This window comes from Schistocerca cancellata, chromosome 3, assembly GCF_023864275.1.
Source record: "Schistocerca cancellata isolate TAMUIC-IGC-003103 chromosome 3, iqSchCanc2.1, whole genome shotgun sequence".
Lineage (NCBI taxonomy): Eukaryota > Metazoa > Arthropoda > Insecta > Orthoptera > Acrididae > Schistocerca > Schistocerca cancellata.
This window is the reverse complement of record NC_064628.1, coordinates 457,698,188-457,721,829: the sequence shown is the minus strand read 5'-3', so window position 1 is coordinate 457,721,829 and position 23,642 is coordinate 457,698,188. Positions and strand designations below refer to the sequence as shown.

The 23,642-nt window shown below is 37.2% G+C and overlaps 1 protein-coding gene across 1 annotated transcript in view; it reads left to right on the top strand.

The window, feature by feature from the left end:
* The first annotated feature begins 6,205 nt into the window (after window positions 1-6,205).
* The window catches only part of LOC126176364 (testis-expressed protein 47-like), a 124,264-nt gene continuing 106,827 nt past the window's right edge, over window positions 6,206-23,642 (top strand). The window contains exon 1 of the mRNA XM_049923519.1: window positions 6,206-6,277. Within this exon, the coding sequence (XP_049779476.1) occupies window positions 6,218-6,277 (60 nt within the window). The 5' untranslated portion in view covers window positions 6,206-6,217. The remainder of the gene's footprint in view (window positions 6,278-23,642) is intronic.

Genomic DNA, 23,642 nt, shown 5'->3' with positions numbered 1-23,642 from the left:
TGCTTCGTTTCAGATCTGTTTCAGCTTTGGATGAATTGTAATACACTGAAAATGAGTACTGCTAAGATATTAATGTTGTTACAGTATGGTGCAGGTGGAAATGGGAGCTAGGACCTTGCGAATATACAATTTACAGCACTGAAAATCTGAAATAATATGTGGAATCCTTATGAAATGAAACACCTGATTGAAATGTTACAACATGCTTCTAAACTAAGGTTACTAGATGTCCCCCATTTGCCACTATAAGCCCTTTTTTGAGTCACTGTCCCTTATTTTTTAAGATAGAATGGGACACCAAAATTCTCTGTTTTGTAGCAATGACTTTTCTGCATGAAACGCTACTAGTTATAATTCTCAAAAAGTCAAAAGTCCTGTTTTGCAGTAATTTGATGACAAATTTCTACATACCAATAAGTGAAAAAGCAAAGTATCGTTTACACAGATCTACAATACATATACACCTGAAACCATGTGGAGACTCCACTTGGAAAGGTACAGTTGTGGACGATATTTGAACTACGTCAGTTTGCATTAATAAATAGTAATCACTCTTGTTTGATGTTAATGCAACCAACAGCAAAGAAAATTGTAAATGCTAATGATTGAGTTTGAGTGTAAAGAAATCATTACAGTTCTGAGTTCTTTAGAAGATGGTATGGAGTTCTGCATTCGTGAAATAATAAAATACAGTGAACTTTTGTAGACTCCAAATGCTAAAATGCTTGAAATGAATAATATCAGTGAAATTATTAGAAACAAAGAAACTGGAAAAACATCACCTAGCGACTGTTGGAAAGAAATAATTTTATATTTTAATATAGACAATGTGCCTTATACCAATTTTCTTAAAATATTAGAATTTCTTCTTTGTTTACCTAGAACTGACATTTCCACTAAATGAATATTTTCTTGTACAAGTGGTCTATAGACAAACAACAGGAACGCTCATTCAGTACTGACTTTGAAAGCTATATAAATTAATAAGATGAACTTTAATCACACTTGTTTAAATTTTTACACAATGTTGTATGGGTTACTGAAGAAGACCCATTCACCAGTGTAATATCATTGAGGAATGACTCCTGCACTGATAATTCTTAGGGATTGTTTTGCTGGAGTAAATTCAGTGGTACTATATATATATATTAAACATTATTTATTTATTCATTTTGCATTAGTTTCATACTCTTCATATATATGACAAAATAATTTTACGTATTCTTTTTTGTCACTTGAATCATTGAAAAAATTTTAATGTCCCATTTTATTGTTTCAGAAATGTGTTTAACTTATTCTAATCCAGGGCCAGGTGCTTGCAAACAACTTAAGAAAGGAAAAACCCAGTGTTTGTTTATTCTAGTAATGAATAGCTATTAGAAGGGCAAATTCTTTACAAAAGTTCAGATGAAGTGTGGCAATCACACGAAAGAAATCAAATGGAAGTGTTAGCAGCATCTACTGAGAATGAAGAGAGCCTATCAGAAACACAGGAAATTGCACCACATCAATGAGTAAGTTCACCCTACTCACTGACAATACTTCTCTTCTAGTTGACAAAGCAACAGGTAACAACCGGGAAACATCTGCAAATAATGCATTGGAAGACATTCTGAAATGGTTTAACTGTAATGGACTCTCTCTAAATATAAAAAACTCATTATGTACAGTTTCATATGGCATATGAAGAACTGGGGATATAAATATAGAATGTAATGGACAACAAATAAAGCAAGTCGACTCAGCTAAGTTTCTGGATGTGTACATAGACTGCAAGCTAAATTGGTCAAACCATAGCCTAGATCTAGAAAAAAGACTACATTCTCCAACATTTGCCTTATGCTATAAGTAAAGATGTACTTTTTTACAAATAGAATGTTGTTGTTGTGGTCTTCAGTCCTGAGACTGGTTTGATGCAGCTCTCCATGCTACTCTATCCTGTGCAAGCTTCTTCACCTCCCAGTACCTACTGCAACCTACAGCCTTCTGAATCTGCTTAGTGTATTCATCTCTTGGTCTCCCCCTACGATTTTTATCCTCCACGCTGCCCTCCAATACTAAATTGGTGATCCCTTGATGCCTCAGAACATGTCCTACCAACCGATCCCTTCTTCTGGTCAAGTTGTGCCACAAACTTCTCCCCAATCCTATTCAATACTTCCTCATTAGTTATGTGATATACCCATCTAATCTTCAGCATTCTTCTGTAGCACCACATTTCGAAAGCTTCTATTCTCTTCTTGTCCAAACTATTTACCGTCCATATTTCACTTCCATACATGGCTACACTCCATACAAATACTTTCAGAAATGACTTCCTGACACTTAAATTTATATTCGATGTTAACAAATTTCTCTTCTTCATTTTATATCCTCTCTACTTCGACCATCATCAGTTATTTTGCTCCCCAAATAGCAAAACTCCTTTACTACTTTAAGTGTCTCATTTCCTAATCTAATTCCCTCAGCATCACCCGACTTAATTCGACTACATTCCATTATCCTTGTTTTGCTTTTGTTGATGTTCATCTTATATCCTCCTTTCAAGACACTGTCCATTCCATTCAACTGTTCTTCCAAGTCCTTTGCTGTCTCTGACAGAATTACAATGTCATCGGCGAACCTCAAAGTTTTTATTTCTTCTCCATGGATTTTAATACCTACTCCGAATTTTTCTTTTGTTTCCTTTACTGCTTGCTCAATATACAGATTGAATAACATCAGGGAGAGGCTACAACCCTGTCTCACTCCCTTCCCAACCACTGCTCCCTTTCATGTCCCTCGACTCTTATAACTGCCATCTGGTTTCTGTACAAATTGTAAATAGCCTTTCGCTCTCTGTATTTTACCCCTGCCACCTTTATAATTTGAAAGAGAGTATTCCAGTCAACATTGTCAAAAGCTTTCTCTAAGTCTACAAATGCTAGAAACGTAGGTTTGTCTTTCCTTAATCTTTCTTCTAAGATAAGTCGTAGCGTCAGTATTGCCTCACGTGTTCCAGTATTTCTACGGAATCCAAATTGATCTTCCCTGAGGCCGGCTTCTACCAGTTTTTCCATTCGTCTGTAAAGAATTCGTGTTAGTATTTTGCAACTGTGGCTTATTAAACTGATTGTTCGGTAATTTTCACATCTGTCAACACTTGCTTTCTTTGGGATTGGAATTATTATATTCTTCTTGAAGTCTGAGGGTATTTCGCCTGTTTCATACATCTTGCTCACTAGATGGTAGAGTTTTGTCAGGACTGGCTCTCCCAAGGCCGTCAGTAGTTCCAATGGAATGTTGTCTACTCCGGGGCCTTGTTTCGACTTAGGTCTTTCAGTGCTCTGTCAAACTCTTCATGCAGTATCATATCTCCCATTTCATCTTCATCTACATACTCTTCCATTTCCATAATATTGTCCTCAAATACATCACTCTTGTATAGACCCTCTATATACTCCTTCCACCTTTCTGCTTTCCCTTCTTTGCTTAGAACTGGGTTTCCATCTGAGCTCTTGATTTTCATACAAGTGGTTCTCTTATCTCCAAAAGTCTCTTTAATTTTCCTGTAGGCAGTATCTATCTTACCCCTAGTGAGATAAGCCTCTACATCCTTACATTTGTCCTCTAGCCATCCCTGCTTAGCCATTTTGCACTTCCTGTCGATCTCATTTTTGAGACGTTTGTATTCCTTTTTGCCTGCTTCATTTACTGCATTTTTTATATTTTCTCCTTTCATCAATTAAATTCAATATTTCTTCTGTTACCCAAGAATTTCTACTAGCCCTCGTCTTTTTACCTACTTGGTCCTCTGCTGCCTTCACTGCTTCATCCCTCAAATCTACCCATTCTTCTTCTACTGTATTCCTTTCCCCCATTCCCGTCAATTGTTCCCTTATGCTCTCCCTGAAACTCTGTACAACCTCTGGTTCTTTCAGTTTATCCAGGTCCTATCTCCTTAAATTCCCACCTTTTTGCAGTTTCTTCAGTTTTAATCTACAGGTCATAACCAATAGATTGTGGTCAGAGTCCACATCTGCCCCTGGAAATGTCTTACAATTTAGAACCTGGTTCCTAAATCTCTGTCTTACCATTATATAATCTATCTGATACCTTTTAGTATCTCCAGGGTTCTTCCATGTATACAACCTTCTATCATGATTCTTAATGATTATAGAATGATATAGTTGAAAGTATAAACCTCTCACGATGGTTAGGCTAAACAGGCAGTTTTCTCAGTTGCACAGTTGGTTCATGGCGGTGAATTTGGATAAAATATTTTCCTGGTATAGTCACTGACACTTTAACACCAAACTAATCAAACATGGGTCTTTTTTTGATAACAACACAAACCTTTCTTTTGTCCACATTTGTTACTTTTTTATATATTAACTAAAACACAGTTTTCTACCCTGTATTTTTGTTATTTTGTCCCTTTAAAAACAAAGAGTACACAAATGTTTGTTTACTATGGTCCTATAAAGTAACACAGTAAATTTTAGAGAGGATAACATTGCCCAAAGTTATTATCCTGTCTTAAAATAACCATTGTATTATGTGTGACCAAGTAACCTGCCCCAGGAGCTACTATGTTCCAATTTTTAAGTCTTTATGAAATTAAAAAAAAAAAAACAGCTTTGATGCCTTTGTATGTTACTAGTTGTTTTTTACATTGTTTTTTATTTATTTTCATTTATTCGTTCATCCATAGACAAATTGTTTTGTATGGATGTCATCATCAATACAATACAATACAATACAGTAAAATCATTACAACAGACCAACATAATTTTCAAGACAGTTTACAAAACCGCTATGCATTATATGATTTTTTTTTTTGAGAAAAGCAGACCCACTTTGTGGTATGTAAATTGATGTGATAAAATTGGAATAGTATTACAGATATTTTAGTACTCACACTCATGTCGGAGTCACCACTTGGGGTTCTAGTAAAAATAGCTACTATTTAGCAACACAACACAAAACTACAACAAACGCATGCATATTTTTACAGGCAGCTACAATGGAAACAGTAAAAAGAAACAAATGACTAATCACCCCAATGTGCATCAATATTTTAAACAAAGTTTATATTTCACTGCGCCACATTTACTTGTATGTAGATGTAGCTTGCTGTTTGGTTTTTGCCATAAATAACGCCTGCGGTGAGTAAATACTACGAAATTCTTGCAGACTACATGTTTGTAAAACTTTAAACAAATCGATCGTCATTTACTAGCGTAGCTATTTCCTTTTTTCATGATGTGAATTTGTCTTGTTTTAGTAGTGTTGATGGGATCTTGTAAACAATTTTTTACTGTTGCTCTGTGAACGCTAACTTACTGTTTACCGGTACCGTTAGTAATTTTGAGTGTTTTCTTATATCGAAAGGCATTTCACATAAGAAGGTGAAACAATGCAGGCTATTTATGAACACTGTCAATGTTAGTTTGCCCACTTAATACCTTCAAGGACAGTTTTGCTAATACAAGCTCGCATAAAATATCTTGTGGGAATGTGAGTGTAAATAAAAGTTTCATAACAGTAGCAGTCCCCATTTAGAGTCATTCCAGTGACTCCCACCACCATCGGTTCTTTGAAAAATCGAACTCCTATTCTTTTAGAAAAGCTAGTTTTTTACGCGTCTCAGTGTTTATGACGTCATATGTCCTGAAATATGTATCCTACAATGGTATAATAATTTTCAGGAATAGAGTTAGCAGTGAAATAATAACAAATTGAAACGTTGTACCTGATGCTGAACTTTACTGCATGAATATCGACAGGTTAGTGCCGGTACCGTATCGTGAACCATAAACTATTTTTTCTTTCATAATTTTGTGCGGGTTGTCAATCAAAAAAGATTCAGAAAGGTTTGAAATTAAGTGTAAAGTTTGTTCGAAGTCGCCAAATGCTCTCATTCTTACTGGATGAATATGTCCTGTGTAATTTGTGCGTTGTTGTTTACTCTGCAAGGCATACAGCCTACATAGTTGTTAAGTTTCGTACTAAATTGTGATAAACATGTAACGCAAGACGAGTAGATTAAGACAGGATTTTAAATTCAATCAATTATTGTATAAAACATTGAGGATCAAGTGTTCGTTGCCCCGGGAAGCCGTTAAATAGGCAACCTGCAACGGTACTGTGCATTGTTTTAGCAGTAGATATTATATGGCTCGTAGCTGTAGTAACGTCCCTGTACGAATAAACAACCCAATATTTTGTTGTCAATATGGAAGAGAGGAGATCACTGTACGATGTGATTAAAGAGAATTTAGCGGCAGCTGGAAGAGTAAGTACAGATATTTGAAGATAGTGAACTTTTAGAGCCCGTGGAACGAAAGTGTCGGCCTATACTGCTAATATCTGAAGCGTATATATAATGATACCTACTAAGAGCAAACATTTGCGAGACTACTACGTTGCGAATCAACCAACGACTAAACTGACAGCTATTCTTCATATAAGTTTTCTTGCAGATGGCCATACACACGAGAAAATTTCAGCAATCTATTCAGTATTTTATGTTGTTTTAACATATTAAACATTATTTTCCGATGTCATTAATGGAGAATATATTTATAATAAATACGGACGTAACATTCGTAAAGTATGGTACCCATTTGATTTAGCTTGATCTGTATTTATAAAAATTAGATGCATATGATGAAAAGATAGTAATGTTTCACGCCTATGATTTTTATTTTTGCTCGAATAAATTACCTATAACATACTAGAGCTCTTCGTATTAAAACTTCGCCCACGATATGTTGGCCTCACCAATTCTCTTTTTTTTCTACTGTTAATTGCAGGTCAGTATCTTACAGTGCTATTGAATTTTAGCGCGTCTTACTACAGAATGGTGCTTTTTCTTTTTCCCCACTCTGTGGAATTCAGACTTCCAACCTCAGTTTGAACTTGTATTCTCATATTATGTATTTTTCGTAACAAGAAAATAACTAGGCCTAAAAATAATTAATACTAATACGAAAGCAATATTCCGTTATCAGAACATTAGTACTCTTCGAACATTATTGCATTACAAACGTAGGCGCCGCATCTCAAAATATTATAATGGTCGCTAGGGAAATTTTTACTTTAATTTTTTAACAAATCTACTATTACAGAATAACAATTTTTTTTAAATTTACCAGAGCACACTTAAAAAATGTATTTTATAACGTGTCAAAGTTCGTCAACCACCACATTGTTCCCTGTTAGCAATTTTTTAATGTAAAATTACGTCTTATTTTTAAAACCGGTACTCGGAAAACGGCTGCGAAGTGCGTGGAGGATGGTACGCCCCACTGTATGAGTACAAGGATTATTTCCCCCTGTTCGTTCACCCATGGAGCGCTGCGAGAATGATTGTTTAAACGCCAACGTGTGTGCTTTAAACTCTAATCTTGACCACTCGATCTGTATGGGAGTGACTTGTAGGGCGTTGTAGTATATTCCTAGAGTCATTATTTACAGCCGTTTCTTGAAACTTTGTAGGCAGAACTTCTAGTAATAATTTTACGTCAGCCGCCAAGAGCCTGTCAGTTCAGTAATTTTCTGTAGTTATGTGACACGCCCCTAGGGATCAAACAAATCTGCCACCATTGGTGCTGCCCTTCACAGCATCCGTTCAATATCGCGTATTAGGCCTATTTGGTACGGGTTGCACACACTTCAGCATTAGTGTAGGATGGGTTGCACAAGTGATTTGTAAATAATCTCCAATGTAGATTGACTGCATTACCCCAGTATTCTACCAAGCTGCATGCCAGCTGCATACCAGGTATTTGTATGAGTTGAATGATTCCAACTGTGACTCAGTGGTATTATATTAATAGGAAACTACTTTTTTTCGTTTGATGAAGTGCACAATTTTACATTTCTGAACATCTAAAGTAAGATACCAATCTCTGCACCACTTTGAAATCTTATCAAGATCTGACCATATAGGCCTATAACTGCAACTTCTTTCAGATTGTATTTCACTATGGGTAACTGTGCCATCTGCAAATGGTCTGAGGTTACCAGTACTATTAATATTGACTGCAAGGTCAGTAATATACAACATGAACAGTAATGGTCCCGACACACTTCATTGGGGCACAACCAAAATTACTTCTACATATGTTGATGACTCTCCATCCGAGATAAATTGCTTCATCCTCTCTACCAAAATATCCTCAATCCTGTCACAAATTTCACTTGATGATCTATATGATCATACTTTTGGGAATAACTGTAGACGTGCTTTTCGGAAATCAAGCCATGCTTTTCGGAAATCAAGAAATACTGCATTTACGTGAACGTTTTGATCCAAAGCTTTCAGTATATCATATGAGAAAAGTGCGAATCATATCACATGTTTTCAGAATATATACTGGTTGGAAGAAATAATTAATGATCTTAGTAGTAATCTGACATAATAATAATGTCTCAATTAGCTGCTAGTGCTAATAGTGTTTCATTAAGATCTATGCACAAATGATTTTAGTATTGTTATTTTTTCATGTTTATAGATGCGTATAAAATGCCAACCAAGACAACTGATGTGAGAGCTAAGATGTTCACAAAAACCATCCACAGTTTCGCCAAATTATTACATAACTGTCTAGATTCTGTATTGTATTGTAACTTATGCATTACCGTGACAAAACTACTGTAGGGGAGAGTGGCGAGACTTGATCAGTGGGGAGACTTGTTCCTCCTATTATTTTGGCCATTTTTGGGAATTAAATTATTTTTGTTGGCTCCAGTGTTTCTTGCCATCCACTTCCCATTGTTGTAATTTGCATCTGTGAGTTTAACAGTTGTTGCTGCCCAGTCAGAGGGAAAGAAAGATTGTTCACCGAATTAACTTTTATTTTGGTAAGTGAATCCAATTATTTTTACATATTAATTCTGTAAGAAATAATGCTGGTAACTGTTTCCTATAAAAGTTCATACTTTAAGACATAAAGTATAACTGAAAATATATTCTAATTGTAGGTTGGGGAGCATTCAGAAGCAATTTTGTTCACTTATGTCTTATGGGGAGACTCAAGAACTTGGTGAGACTTGTCGCTGTTCAAATGTTTCCCAAAGATTTAATTGTTTTCCTGGTATCACATTATTGTAAGACATAAAACACCCAAGAAATGATAATATATAGACATTTTATTGTAATATATGGATGAAAATGAAACTTAGGTCTAATAAATTAAAACGAAGTATAGTAATTTTGCTTTATATTGCAGAACTATGGGTCTTACATATAAAAGGAAAGAGGGAGTCAAAGCTAGGAAAAAAATTGACTCTAGAAGTATGGAACTTGCAGTAATGGCGTGCCTTGGGGGAAAAAAGTTTCCGAGGAGCATCAAAGGAATTTCAAGTCCCACTAATGACCTTAAAACGCTATGTTAGGAAGCAGTTAAGTCAAGATACTGAAATTTCTTATTCTTCTACATACAACAAGTCTCAGGTGTTTTCAACTGAGGAGGAAAATTTTTTATGTGAATACTTGAAAACAGCAAGCAAATTACACCATGGCCTGAGTGCAAAAAGTGTGCGTGCATTTGCATATCAATTTTCTTCTGAAAATAAAAAGAAAATTCCTGAAAATTGGAATAAAGAGGGCAAAGCTGGAAATGACTGGTTCAGAGGTTTCATGAGAAGGCATCCTGAACTCTCTCTTCGTACACCAGAAGGAACCAGTATAAGCAGAGGAAGCAGCTTTAATAAACACAATGTTAGACAGTTTTTTGATAATCTTCGTCAGATTATCACTAGGGAAGTTCTTGGACCAGAATCTATTTGGAACATAGACGAAACAGGTCTTACTACAGTCCACAAACCAGGAAAAATAGTGGCTGTAAGAGGAGAGAAACAGGTAGTAAAAGTGACTTCTGCCGAGAGAAATGAACTTGTGACAGCATGTTGTGCAATAAATGCTATAGGAGGCCACATCCCACCTTTCATGATCATCCACGTGTGAACTGGCAGGATAGGATGCTGCATGGAGCTCCTCCTGGAACCAGTGGTTCCACTCATTCCAGCAGTTGGATGACAGCTGATAATTTTGTTTTGTTTTTAAAACATTTTCATAAATATGTAAAATGCAGTGCTCAACACAAAGCACTTATCATCATGGACAATCATGATAGTCATATTAGTTTGGAATCCTTACATTTTGCAAAAGAAAATGGAATTACTCTTTTGAAAATTCCTCGCCATACATCCCATAAAATGCAGCCCCTCGATAGGTCAGTGTATGGTCCACTGAAGGCATATTACAATTCTGCTGCGGGAGACTGGATGACAGCGCATCCAGGGAAAACTATCTCTATGATATCTCCGAGATTTTTGGTATAGCTTTCCCTAAAGCTTTTACACCCAGCAATGTGATTAGTGGTTTTCGGGTTTCAGGCATATGGCCATTTAACTCTGATATATTTACAGATGATGAATTTTTGTCTGCATATACAACAGACCACTTACAATCCGTGGAAGTCTGTGATCCTCCAAAAGAGTTTGTTTCAGTATCAACACCTTCATCTTCCGGAATTAGACCTAGCCCTATTGGATACAGATCCTTTGGATACAGATCCTTTGAAGACCACACCCTAAGGCAGTAGTTCACACTACAACTAGACGAGGAAGGAAACGAGCATGTACCACAATTCTAACAAACTCTCCGGTAAAAGATAAACTTGAGGAAGAACTCAGAGCAAGAAGTGCATGAAGATTGAAACCTGTGGGAAGACCTAAGAGGCTGAACTTCGAAAACAAGAAACAAACGTATAAGCCGAAAGTAGAAACTTGTGAAAGTGAAGAACTGTCTCCAAGTGAGTTTGATAATGACTTGGAGAGTTTGAGTAACAGTGATTCTGATGAAATTTTGAATGATGAACCAGGCACTGGAAAATGGATCATTGCTACCTTCCAAACAAAGAAATCTGAAAAACATTATGTGGGAGAGATTGTCAATGTTCCTGATGAAGAGAATTCCACCATAAAATGTGCGAGGAAGATAGAGGGCCAACAGTTCAAGTGGCCAGAAACTGAAGACATATGTGACATTGAAAGGAACCAAATTGTACGAGTCATTCCATCTCCAGCAGTTTCTTCAAACAATGACAGAGTTACCAGTTTCATTTTAACAGTGTCAAATTTGAGGGCTTTAATATTCAATAATTTGTATGTTTGTCTATAATTTCATCATGTTAAATACTTCAAATAGAGGCAGCCGTTATTGACTTTCTCAAGAAGTATACTTGTTTTTTCTTTGTATGAATGTGCTTTATCTCGTATATGATCTTGGATACACTAAACATGCTAATTCTGATTTTTTGACAGTAATTTCAACTATTTAAAATATATATTTGAAAACTTAGTGACTTTTTTATGATCTCATAACATGTTTTGTAGGCTACAGATCGCACTTCAAGCTATGCCTCTAGAGATCATGAATGAATTTGTTTTCTAAAGTTATTATGTGAATTTCTTTTGTTAGTAAACCTCAGTTCCTCTTATAAATCTTATAAACAAAATAAAATTTGGTTTGAATAATGAATAAATTGTTTCATTTACCACAACGAAGTGGCGGATCAAGTCTCCCCGTAAAAGGGATCAAGTGTCCAACATATGGTGAGACTTGATCCATTCTGCATGGCTTTAGTTTTTAATTTTTTATGATGATAGTAACTGGCAAAGGATTGAATTACAAATAGGGACAGAAAGAGTTAAAAACTGACTATTTATTACACATTTTAGTTCTTTTCTGATGTTTATACCTACCGCTTTAAAGAATAAAATGTAAAAAAGGGATCAAGTCTCACCACTCTCCCCTACATGATTTCATTTTATGTCCATAAATAAAACTATTATGCAGCTGAAGAGATCTCACTTATATGGATAGTGTCTACAGGTATGAGTAAGGCAGTTAAGGTTTAATACCATACAAGAATGGGAGACAGTAAACTGTTGAATCATATTTGAATAAAGATCCTCGAGAAATGTCAAGGTATAACCTATTTGCTGTCATATAACAGCACCAAGTGGAAATGATCATACCAGGCTGGGGACCACAGAGACAACCATTTGAAATTGAGCTAAGGATACAAACTAGTCTGGTGTATTGTAGTAGTTACTTACCATAAAGCAATTTATTTTTTTCTGGGATCGATATACACAGTATCATACCATACAGCATTTGTCTGACTAAATAAAATTTATGTTATTTTTATTTATTCATTTATCCATTGGTAGACAATAAATGTTGAATGGATGTTGTCCAGCTGTACATATAAATTGTATATGAAATCTTTACAATAAAATGGAAAACACAAAAATATAAATAAAATAACACACAGAAAATAATACAGTTTAAAAAACGTAACAAAACTTTATGTTCCTTGCCTTGCCCTGAACCATGGACCTCACCATAGGTTGGAAGGCTTGCATGCCTCAGCAATATAGATAGCCATACTGTTGGTGCAACCACAACAGAGGAGTCTCTGTTGGGACAGCAGATAAATGTATGGTTCCTGAAGAGGGCAACAGCTTACAACAGAACTGGATGATTGATTGTTTTGGTCTTTTAACAGCAACTAAAATTACCTTATGCCGGTACTGCAAAAGACTGAAAGCCAGGGGAAACTACAACTGTAATTTTTCCCAAGGCCATGCAGGTCTACTGTAAGGTAAATGATGACGGCACTCTCTTGGGTAAAATATTCCGAATATAAAATAGTCCCCCATTTGGATATCCGGGGGGGGGGGGGGGGGGCTGCTCAGGAGGGTGTCGTTATCAGTTTAAATAAAATTGGCTTTCTACAGATTGGAGCGTGGAGTGTTTGATCTCGTAACTGGGCAATTTAAATAGGGAAATGGGTAGGTTAAAGTCAGATATAGTGGGAGTAAGTGAAGTTTGGTGGTAGGGAAAAAAAGACTTCTGGTCATATGAATTCAGGGTTAAAAATACCAACTCAGATTGAGGTAATGCAGGACTAGGTTTAATAATGAATAAGAAAATAGCAGTACAGATAAAACTACAATGAACAGCATACTGATGCAATATTGTAGCCAAGTTAGATATGAAGCCCACACCCACCACAGTAGTATAAGTTTATATGCCAGCTAGCTCCACAGATGATGAAGAGATTGAAGAAATGTATGACAAGATAAAAGACATTATTCAGATAGTTAAGGGAGATAAAAATTTAATAGTGATGTGGAACTGGAATTCAATGGTAGGAAAAGGAAGAGAAGAAAAAATAGTAACTGAATATGGACTGCGGGGAAAGAATGAAAGAGGAAGCCACCTGGTATAGTTTTGCATAGAGCGTAATTTAATCATCGCTAATACTTGGTATAAGAATTGTGAAAGAATGTTGTACACATGGAAGAGAGCTGGAGACAGATGAAGGTTTCAGATTACGTAATGGAGAGATAAAGATTTCAGAACCGGATTTTAAATTTAAGGCATTTCCAGGGACAGATGTGGACTTGGCGCACTTTGCTGGTTGTGAACTGTAGGTTATAACTGAATAAACTCCATAAAGCTAGGAAATTAAGGAGATGGGACCTGGAAGAGTTGAAAGAACCAGAGGTTGTTGAGAGTTCCAGGCAGAAAATTATGCAATGCTTGCCGAGAACAGGTGAAAGGAACACAGTAGAAGATGAGTGAGTAGCTGTAAGAGATAAAATAGTGAAGACAGGACGAAATAGGCAAAAAGACAAGGCCTAATAGAAATCTTTTGATAATGCTGGAGATATTTTATTTAATTGATGAAAGGAGAAAACAAAAAAATGCAGTAAATGATGCTGGCAAATGGGAATACAGATGTCTAAAAAATGAGATTGACAGGAAGTGCAAATGTAAACACTTGGAAGAATATATCACAAGGGTAAATATAGATACTGCCTACAGGAATATTAGAGAGATCTTTGGAGAAAAGAGAAGCAGCTGTATGGATATCAAGAGCTCAGATGCAAAACCAATCCTAAGCAAAGAAGGGAAAGCTGAAAGGTGAATGGAGTATACAGAGGATCTACACAAGGAAGATGTACGTGAGGGCAGTGTCATAGAAATGGAAGAGGACATAGAGGAAAATGAAGGAAGGGAGATTTGGTTTAACATCCCATCAGCATCGAGGTCATTATAGTCAGAGCTAAAGCTCGGATTGTGTCAAAGTTGGGGAATGAAATTGGCTGTGCCCTTTTCAAAGGTACCATCCCGGCATTTGCATGGAGTGATTCAGGGAAATCACGGAAAATCTTAATGTAGATGGCCAGAGGCAGGTTTGAACTGTTGTCCTTCCGAATGCCAAGTCCAGTGTGCTAACGACTGCGCCACCTCACTCCGTAGAGGAAGATGAGATGGAAGATACAATACTGAGAGAAGAATTTGATAGAGCATTGAAAGATCCAAGTCAAAATGAGGCCCCAGTAGTAGAAGTAGTAGATGACATTCCATCAGAACTACTAACAGCCTTGGGAGAGCCAGCCATGACAGAGTTCTTCCATCTGGTGTGCAAGGTGTATGAGACAGTTGAAATACCATCAGAATTCAGGAAGGATATAATAATTCCAATTCCAGAGAAAACTGGTGCTGACAGGTGTGAATTTTACCGAACTATCAGTTTAATAAGTCATAGCTGCAAAATACTAAAATGAATTTTTACAGAATAATGGAAAAACTGGTGAAGCCAACCTTGGGAAAGATCAGTTTGGATTCCAGAGAAATGTAGAAACATGCGAGGCAATACTGACCCTACAATTTCTTTTTGAAGATGGTTAAGGAAAGGTTTTGTAGACTTAGAGAAAGCTTTTGACAATGTTGGCTAGAACACTTTCTTTGAAATTCTGAAGGTAGCAGGGGTAAGATACAGGGAGCAAAAGGCTATTTACAACTTGTACAGAAACCAGACAACAGTTATAAGAGTTGAGGGACATGAAAGAGAAGCAGCAGTTTAGAAGAGAGTGAGGCAGCATTGTAGGCTATACTGCCAAAGTTATTCAGCTGTTCATTTAGCAGGCAGTAAAGGAAACCAAAGCAAAATTTGGAATAGGAATTGTAGTCCAGGGAGAACAAATAAGAACTTCGAGGTTTGCCAATGACATTGTAATTCTTTCACAAACAGCAAAGGACATGGAAGAGCAGTTGAACAGAAGGGGTAGAGTCTTGAAAGGAGGATATAGAAAGCAGAACAAGGATAATGGGATGAAGTTGAATGAAACTAGGTGATGCTGAAGGGATTAGATCAGGAAACAAAACACTTAAAGTTGTAGATGAGTTTTGCTATTTGGGCAGCAGAATAACTGATGATGATTGAAGTAGAGAGGATATAAAATGTGGTCTGGCAATGGGCAGAGAAGTTTGTTAACATCAAAAATAGATTGAAGTGTCAGGAAGTCTTTTCTGAAATTATTTGTATGGAGTGTAGCCATGTATGGAAGTGAAACAAGGATGATAAACAGTTTAGACAAGTAGAGAATAGAAGCTTTTGGACTGTGGTGCTTCAGAAGAATGCTGAAGATTAGATGAGGAGGTACTAAATAGAATTTGGGGGAAGGCGGGTGGGAGGGAAGAAATTTGTGGCACAACCTGACTAGAAGAAAGGACTGGTTGATCGACACATTCTGAGACATCAGTGAATCACCAATTTAATACTGGGGGGAAGTGTGGGGGGTAAAAATTGCAGAGGGAGACCAAGAGATGAATACAGAAAGCAGATTCAAAAGGATGTAGGTTGCAGTAGTTATTCAGTGGTGAAGAGGGTTGCATAGGATAGGTAGCATGAGGAGCTGCATTAAACCAGTCTTCGGACTGAAGACAACAACAACAACTTTATGTGCATATGAAGCTATGATATGGGGGTAGTGTCATTCACTAGTTATTAAAATGTCAATGATCCGGGGTTTGAACCCAACTACTGCTAAATTTTGAACAAAAATCATCAGCAATGGTGACGAAGGCTTCCGGTATAAGAAGTTACCCTCGCTCTGCTAGCAGCTCCTTAGGGTAAAAACTTCAGCTAAAAGAGAGTAGAGTTAACGATGTTTAATGGCATGAGGAGGCAGGAGGTGATGGAAACTGCTGCATTAAAGACAAGTAACTTTTATCAAAAGGACATTTGAGCTGCAATTGAAAAACTGTCATGATGATGTCTCCATTCTGGATTAGTCCCCTTTTCAGATCTCTGGGAGAGGACTGCCAAGGGGGAGGTGACTATGAGAAAAAGATGATTATTCCATCTTTTTCTCATGGTTACCTCCCTCTTGGCCCAAAGGAAAAGGGATAACATTCTTCAAGGTGGAGCAAGGAATGTCAGAAGGCTGAACGTAGTACAGAAGCTAGAAAATCTGAAAATGGAAATGCAGAGGCTAAATCTAGATATATTGGAGGTTGGTGAAGTTCAAATAGAAAGAAGATAATGATTTCTGGTCAGACAGATACGAGGGTGGTTTCATACGTACATAAACCAACAAAGAAAACACAAAAATTTTGGAGAAAAATGTAATTATTTTTCAGCATAATACCATTTCAGTTCTATACACATTTCCCAGTGATATTCAATGAGTTCGGTACCCTTTTTGTAATGAGAACTGTCTAACTCTTCAAAATAGCCATTAACTGCCAACACCACATCTTCATTTGTTGAAAATCTTTGACCACCAAGCCATTTTTTCAAGTTTGGGAACAGAAAGTAATCCAAGGGGGCTAAATCTGGTGAATAGGCTGCATGAGGTAGCAGTTCAAACTTCATGAATTCATTAATTTTAGTCATTGCAGTAACAGACTTGTGAGCTGGTGCATTGTCCTGAAGAAACAACACCTTCTTCTTGGCCAAATGTGACCGTCTTTTATTTGATTTCTTCCTCCAAACATTGCAATAAGTTCACATAATACTCACCGTAGATAGTTTTTCCTTTTTTGAGGTAGTCAATGAAAATTATCCCATGTGCATCCCAAAAAATCAACACCATGACCTTGCCTGCAGATGAAATGGTCTTCGCCTTCTTTGGGGTCGGTTCTCTAATTTTTGTCCATTGGTTTGATTATTCTTTTGTCTCGGTAGTGAAGTGGTTGACCCATGTTTCATCTATTGTTATGAAATGGCACAAAAAATCAGCTTTGTTGCTGCGAAACTTCGCTAAACACTCAGTTTAAATGTCTTCATGACACTGTGTTCGCTCGAATGTGAGCAAAAGCAGCACAAACCTTGCACACAGTTTTCTCATGTCCAAATTTTCAGATAATATGTGGTGTCTGCTAGCTTGCACACTTTTAGTCGATAATCATCCGGTACCACTTTGCGGATCTTCTTCACCATTTCGGGAGTTGTCACCTCATTTGGTTGACCACTCCAGTGCTCATCTTGGCAGCTCAAACGGCCTTGTTTAAACTCAGCTATGCATTATTTTACTGTTGTCAGTGAACGAGCAGACTCTCCCAAAGTAGGATCTAGCTCAACTTTACTATTAGTTGTGCTGATGACTTTCAAAACATAATATTGTATTGTATAATGATGTCCATTTTCCTCCATTTTCACAAGTTCACTCACAATGTTCACTATTGATGACTGCCAAACAAAAAGTAAACAATGTGGCGTCTTCAAACTTGAAACATATGCTTCATAGGTCATATACTTTCTAATCCAGAGATATTTCTCAACAGTGACTGCCATCTCTCGGTCAGGCTGGGTACTTATGATACCACACTCATATAGTGTTTGTCAACAGCAGCAGAAAATGGCATAATGGGAGTAGTGTTTTTTTTATAAATAGAAAAGTAGGGCAGAGAGTGAACCACTGTGAACAGTTCAGTGACAGGGAACAACCCTATCACTGAACTGTTCACAGGTTCAACTGCAAACCGTGTCAGCAACAGTAGTTCAGGAATAAATGCTGATGGCACAAGCAGAAGATGAAGAGATAGGGAAAATGAATGAGGTTATGGAACAGGTAATTTAGTATGTAAAGGGAGATGAAAATATAATAATTATGAAAGATTGGACCCTGGTTACAGAGGAAGCAATAGAAGAAACAGTTATGGGAAAATACAGGCTAGGCAGTAGGAATAAGAGAGGAGAAAGACTAATTGAGCTGTGCAGTGAATTTCAGATACTAATAGCAAATACTCTGCTCAACAATCACAAGAGGAGGAGGTATATGTGGAGAAGACTTGTAGATACAGGAAAATTCCAGCTGGATTACATCACGGCCAAACAGAGATGGCAAAATGTGGATACTGCAATGGCAAATATCACAGTAGGTGGTTCAGTTGAAGAGGAGTGAATATCTCTAAAAAGGGCAATCACAGATGTTGGACAGTCAGACATAGTTAAAAGAAATGTAACTCCAAAGAAACTTTGCTTAGTAGAAGAAATACTTCAGTTGATTGACAAAAGCAGAAGTACTGGGCAATTTACACCAATGAAAACCAATTATTGGAGCTGATATTTCAATGTGTATTGTAGATCTATTTAGAAAAGCATACTATTGCTCGAGAGGGCTTGCTGTATGAATTCCTTGCAACCATCAAACATTTTACTTTTATGCCATACCTGGCCAGTTTGATGGGTATAAGTGGATCTGATTTCTCTCTCTTCTTTTGTGTTATTGAATCTACAAACTGCAAAGCCCTGATGAACACTTTACACATCTTTTCTGACATAGTAGCCCAGAAAATTGGATGATCAGCTGCACCAGTAGAAGAAGGAGAAGAAAAGTCCTTGGACAATTTGAAAATTCTTGATAATATAAAGAGACCAAAAAGTGCAGACCTTTCTTCTTTTGAGGTGTTCTTACATGAAATGCCGTCTAGGTGCTCTAATTTTTGCCATTTTGGAATTAGTCCACCCCACAATGCCATCTATTATACTGTCAGAGAAATAGATATGTGAAATATCTCTAAGGCCAAGATTTTGTAAATGTTGAGCATCTCACTTGTCCACAATAGATTACAGCATATTCTATATCTTCACTGGATTTTTGATAACACATCTTCTCACCACCTGGTTGGTAATCATCACCTGACAAAGCTGCAGGACAGCTCTTCTAGTTCTGCTTCCAATACCCCAGATGAAGAATTGTGATTAGAGTCTTGCAAGTCATGTACATCTGGGACAAAGAGGCTTCAGAATCCATGTCTATATCGGTATCAGGGATATGGAGGGAACATGACCCATAATGTTTTTCATTCAAGAAGGCACTATCCCTGGCACCCTACTAATTGTTCACCTGAAATGCCAGCAAAGCAATTCAATACTACTTTTTATGAGATGGAATATCATAAAATGTAATTACTGCACCTACAAATGGGATATTTATGACTATATACATCACTGGGAACAGACATCTATGAAACAACATTATACAAATAGGAATATCCACCTGGGAAGCAGGTGTATTTGCATATGTTTTGGTGTATATTCATCTGTGAGGCAGGCTAGGTTCCAATAAACCAGAATTCACTGTGCCACACAAGTAGGGGCAGACACAGAAACACTCAGTTCACAACAACACATCAACGACTGAGACTCTCTTGGTCTTTGAGAGAAATACAGGAAATTGCAGTCCTCCAGTGTCCACAAATTGAAACTGCACCTGCCTGTGAAGCGCGTGGTCTGTGGTAATAATTCCATGTAAAGGGGACCAGGGGTCCCCACTCGACAATCTCCAAATCTTATTAAATTGGGTGTGAAAGTTCTACATGTCTTTGATGGTTATAACCAAATTTCAGTCCAGTATCTTCAGGCCGTAATTTTTCCCGAGGGCATGCAGCTTTACTGTATGTATAAATGATGATGGCGTCCTCTTGGGTAAAATATTCCAGAGGTAAAATAGTCCCCCATTCAGATCTCCGGGCGGGGGCTACTCAAGAGGACATCATAATCAGGAGAAAGAAAACTGGCGTTATACACATCGGAGTGTGGAATGACAGATCCCTTAATCAGGCAGGTAGATTAGAAAATTTAGAAAGGGAAATGGATAGGTTAAAGTTAGATATAGTGGGAATTAGTGAAGTTCGGTGGCAGGAGGAACAAGACTTTTGGTCAAGTGAATACAGGGTTGTAAATACAAAATCAAATAGGGGTAATGCAGGACTAGGTTTAATAATGAATAAAAAATAGGAGTTCGGGTAAGCTACTACAAACAACATAGTGAACCCATTATTGTGGCCAAGATAGACACGAAGCCCACGCCTACGACAGTACTACAAGTCTATATGCCAACTAGCTCCGCAGATGACGAAGAAATTAAAGAAATGTATGATGAGATAAATGAAATTTTTCAGATACTGAAGGGAGACGAAAATTTAATAGTCATGGGTGACTGGAATTCGATATTAAGAAAAGGAAGAGAAGGAAACGTAGTAGGTGAATATGGATTGGGGGTAAGAAATGAAAGAGGAAGTCGCCTGGTAGAATTTTGCGCAGAGCACAACTTAATCATAGCTAACAATTGGTTCAAGAATCATAAAAGAAGGTTATATACATGGAAGAAGCCTGGAGATACTGACAGGTTTCAGATAGATTATATAATAGTAAGACAGAGATTTAGGAACCAGGTTTTAAATTGTAAGACATTTCCAGGGACAGATGTGGACTCTGACCACAATCTATTGGTTATGAACTGTAGATTAAAACTGAAGAAACTGCAAAAAGGTGGGAATTTAAGGAGATGGGACCTGGATAAACTGACTAAACCAGAGGTTATACAGAGTTTAAGGGAGAGCATAAGGAAACAATTGACAAGAATGGGGGAAAGAAATACAGTAGAAGAAGAATGGGTAGCTTTGAGGAATGAAGTAGTGAAGGCAGCAGAGGATCAACTAGATAAAAAGACGAGGGCTAGTAGAAATCCTTGGGTGACAGAAGAAATACGGAATTTAATTGATGAAAGGAGAAAATATAAAAATGCAGTAAATGAAGCAGGCAAAAAGGAATACAAATGTATCAAAAATGAGATCGACAGGAAGTGCAAAATGGCTGAGCAGGGATGGCTAGAGGATAAATGTAAGGATGTAGAGGATTATCTCACTAGGGGTAAGATAGATACTGCTTACAGGAAAATTAAAGAGACCTTTGGAGAAAAGAGAACTACTTATGAAAATCAAGAGCTCAGATGGAAACCCAGTTCTAAGCAAAGAAGGGAAAGCAGAAAGGTGGAAGGAGTATATAGAGGGTCTATGCAAGGGTGATGTACTTGAGGGCAATGTTACAGAAAGTGAAGAGGATATAGGTGAAGATGAAATGGGAGATATGACACTGCGTGAAGAATTTGATAGAGCACTGAAAGACCTAAGTCGAAACAAGGCCCCGGTAGTAGACAACATTCCATTAGAACTACTGACAGCCTTGGGAGAGCCAGTCCTGACAAAACTCTACCATCTGGTGAGCAAAATGTATGAGACAGGTGAAACCCCTGGGACTTCAAGATGAATATAATAATTCCAATCCCAAAGAAAGCAGATGTTGACAGATGTGAAAATTACCGAACTATCAGTTTAATAAGTCACGGCTGCAAAATACTAACACAAATTCTTTACAGACGAATGGAAAAACTTGTAGAAGCCAACCTTGGGGAAGATCAGTTTGGATTCTGTAGAAATATGGGAACACGTGAGGCAATACTGACCCTACGAGTTATCTTAGAAGAAAGAATAAGGAAAGGCAAACCTACATTTATAGCATTTGTAGACTTAGAGAAAGCTTTTGACAATGTTGACTGGAATAATCTCTTTCAGATTCTGAAGGTGGCAGGGGTAAAATACAGGGAGCGAAAGGCTATTTACAATTTGTACAGAAACCAGATGGCAGTTATAAGAGTCGTGGGACATGAAAGGGAAGCAGTGATTGGGAAGGGAGTGAGACATTGAGCAAGCAGTAAAGGAAACAAAAGAAAAATTTGGAGTAGGTATTAAAATACGTGGAGAAGAAATAAAAACTTTAAGGTTCACCGATGACATTGTAATTCTGTCGGAGACAGCAAAGGACTGGGAAGAGCAGTTGAACGGAATGGACAGTGTCTTGAAAGGAGGATATAAGATGAACATCAACAAAAGCAAAATGAGGATAATGGAATGTAGTTGAATTAAGTCAGGTGATGCTGAGGGAATTAGATTAGGAAATGAGACACTTAAAGTAGTAAAGGAGTTTTGCTATTTGGGGAGCAAAATAACTGATGATGGTCGAAGTAGAGAGGATATAAAATGTAGACTGGCAATGGCAAGGAAAGCGTTTCTGAAGACAAGAAATCTGCTAACATCGAGTATAGATTTAAGTGTCAGGAAGTCGTTTCTGAAAGTATGTTTATGGAGTGTAGCCATGTATGGAAGTGAAACATGGACGATAACTAGTTTGGACAAGAAGAGAATAGAAGCTTTTGAAATGTGGTGCTACAGAAGAATTATAAAGATTAGATGGGTAGATCACATAACTAATGAGGAGGTATTGAATAGAATTGGGGAGAAGAGGAGTTTGTGGCACAACTTGACTAGAAGAAGGGATCGGTTGGTAGGACATGTTCTGAGGCATCAAGGGATCACCAATTTAGTACTGGAGGGCAGTGTGGAGGGTAAAAATCGTAGAGGGAGACCAAGAGATGAATACACTAAGCAGATTCAGAAGGATGTAGGTTGCGGTAGGTACTGGGAGATGAAGAAGCTTACACAGGATAGAGTAGCATGGAGAGCTGCATCGAGCCAGTCTCAGGACTGAAGAGCACAAAAACAACAACATCTTCAGGGGTTGAATTTTTAGGGGCTTTTAAGAGAGGCTACTCACCTTCGCATCATGTATGAAGGTGCAGTTGTGCCAAGTTTGTTAGGCTTTTTTAAAAGTTCTAGCACACATTTCATCATTTGCTTAACATACATGGCAACTTTTTATTCTGAATCACACCATGGCAAAAATTTTGGTTTTAGCCATACCTGAATGTAGATACAAGCCTCCAAAGTTAAAAAATTCGTATTGCTATTCTGAGAGCCAAGATTTGACTGACCACTGCTACTTTTCATATGAACCAATCACACCAAAACTTCAGAGGGTTATTTCTAACTATGTTGTCTATATATGGATCAAATTTAACTAACATTGGATGCCTAAAAGAAAAGATATGCATCTGCAAAGTTGGCCAAAATCTTCTATATGTAAATTTTAGGGTATTTTTGGTGGACAATATCTCAGTTTCGTCTTTTTCAATCCTCTTTTTCTTGCCACAGCTTGAAAGAGCATGCTTTAAGCTTTCTAAGCTATATTGTTTAATTTCTGGATCTAGCATATTGATGGGTAAGAATACATTTCAAAAGTTATTATTTTAGCACTTCAAAAAGATTGAAAAGTGAAATATTTTGCTCATTAAGTCCCTCAGTTAATTTTTTTGGAGTATATACATTAGTTTCAAACATTGATTTAACATATGCCACAAACGAATTATAATACACAACACAGCAAATTTGTAAAAAGAAAAAAAAAAGAAAAATAAAATAAAAAACAAACACTAAAGAGTCAGTTCCATTTTTGGTTAAATAGTTTACAATTTTGTTGAGGAAAACTGTATTGTTTTCCTGTTGATGATGGTGATTGTGCTTCTAATGCCATGAAAATATGTTGCTCAGGAATCCAGCAGGTGTCTTTAGCAGCTGGCCAGTGTAAGGAACGAGCAGAACTGTG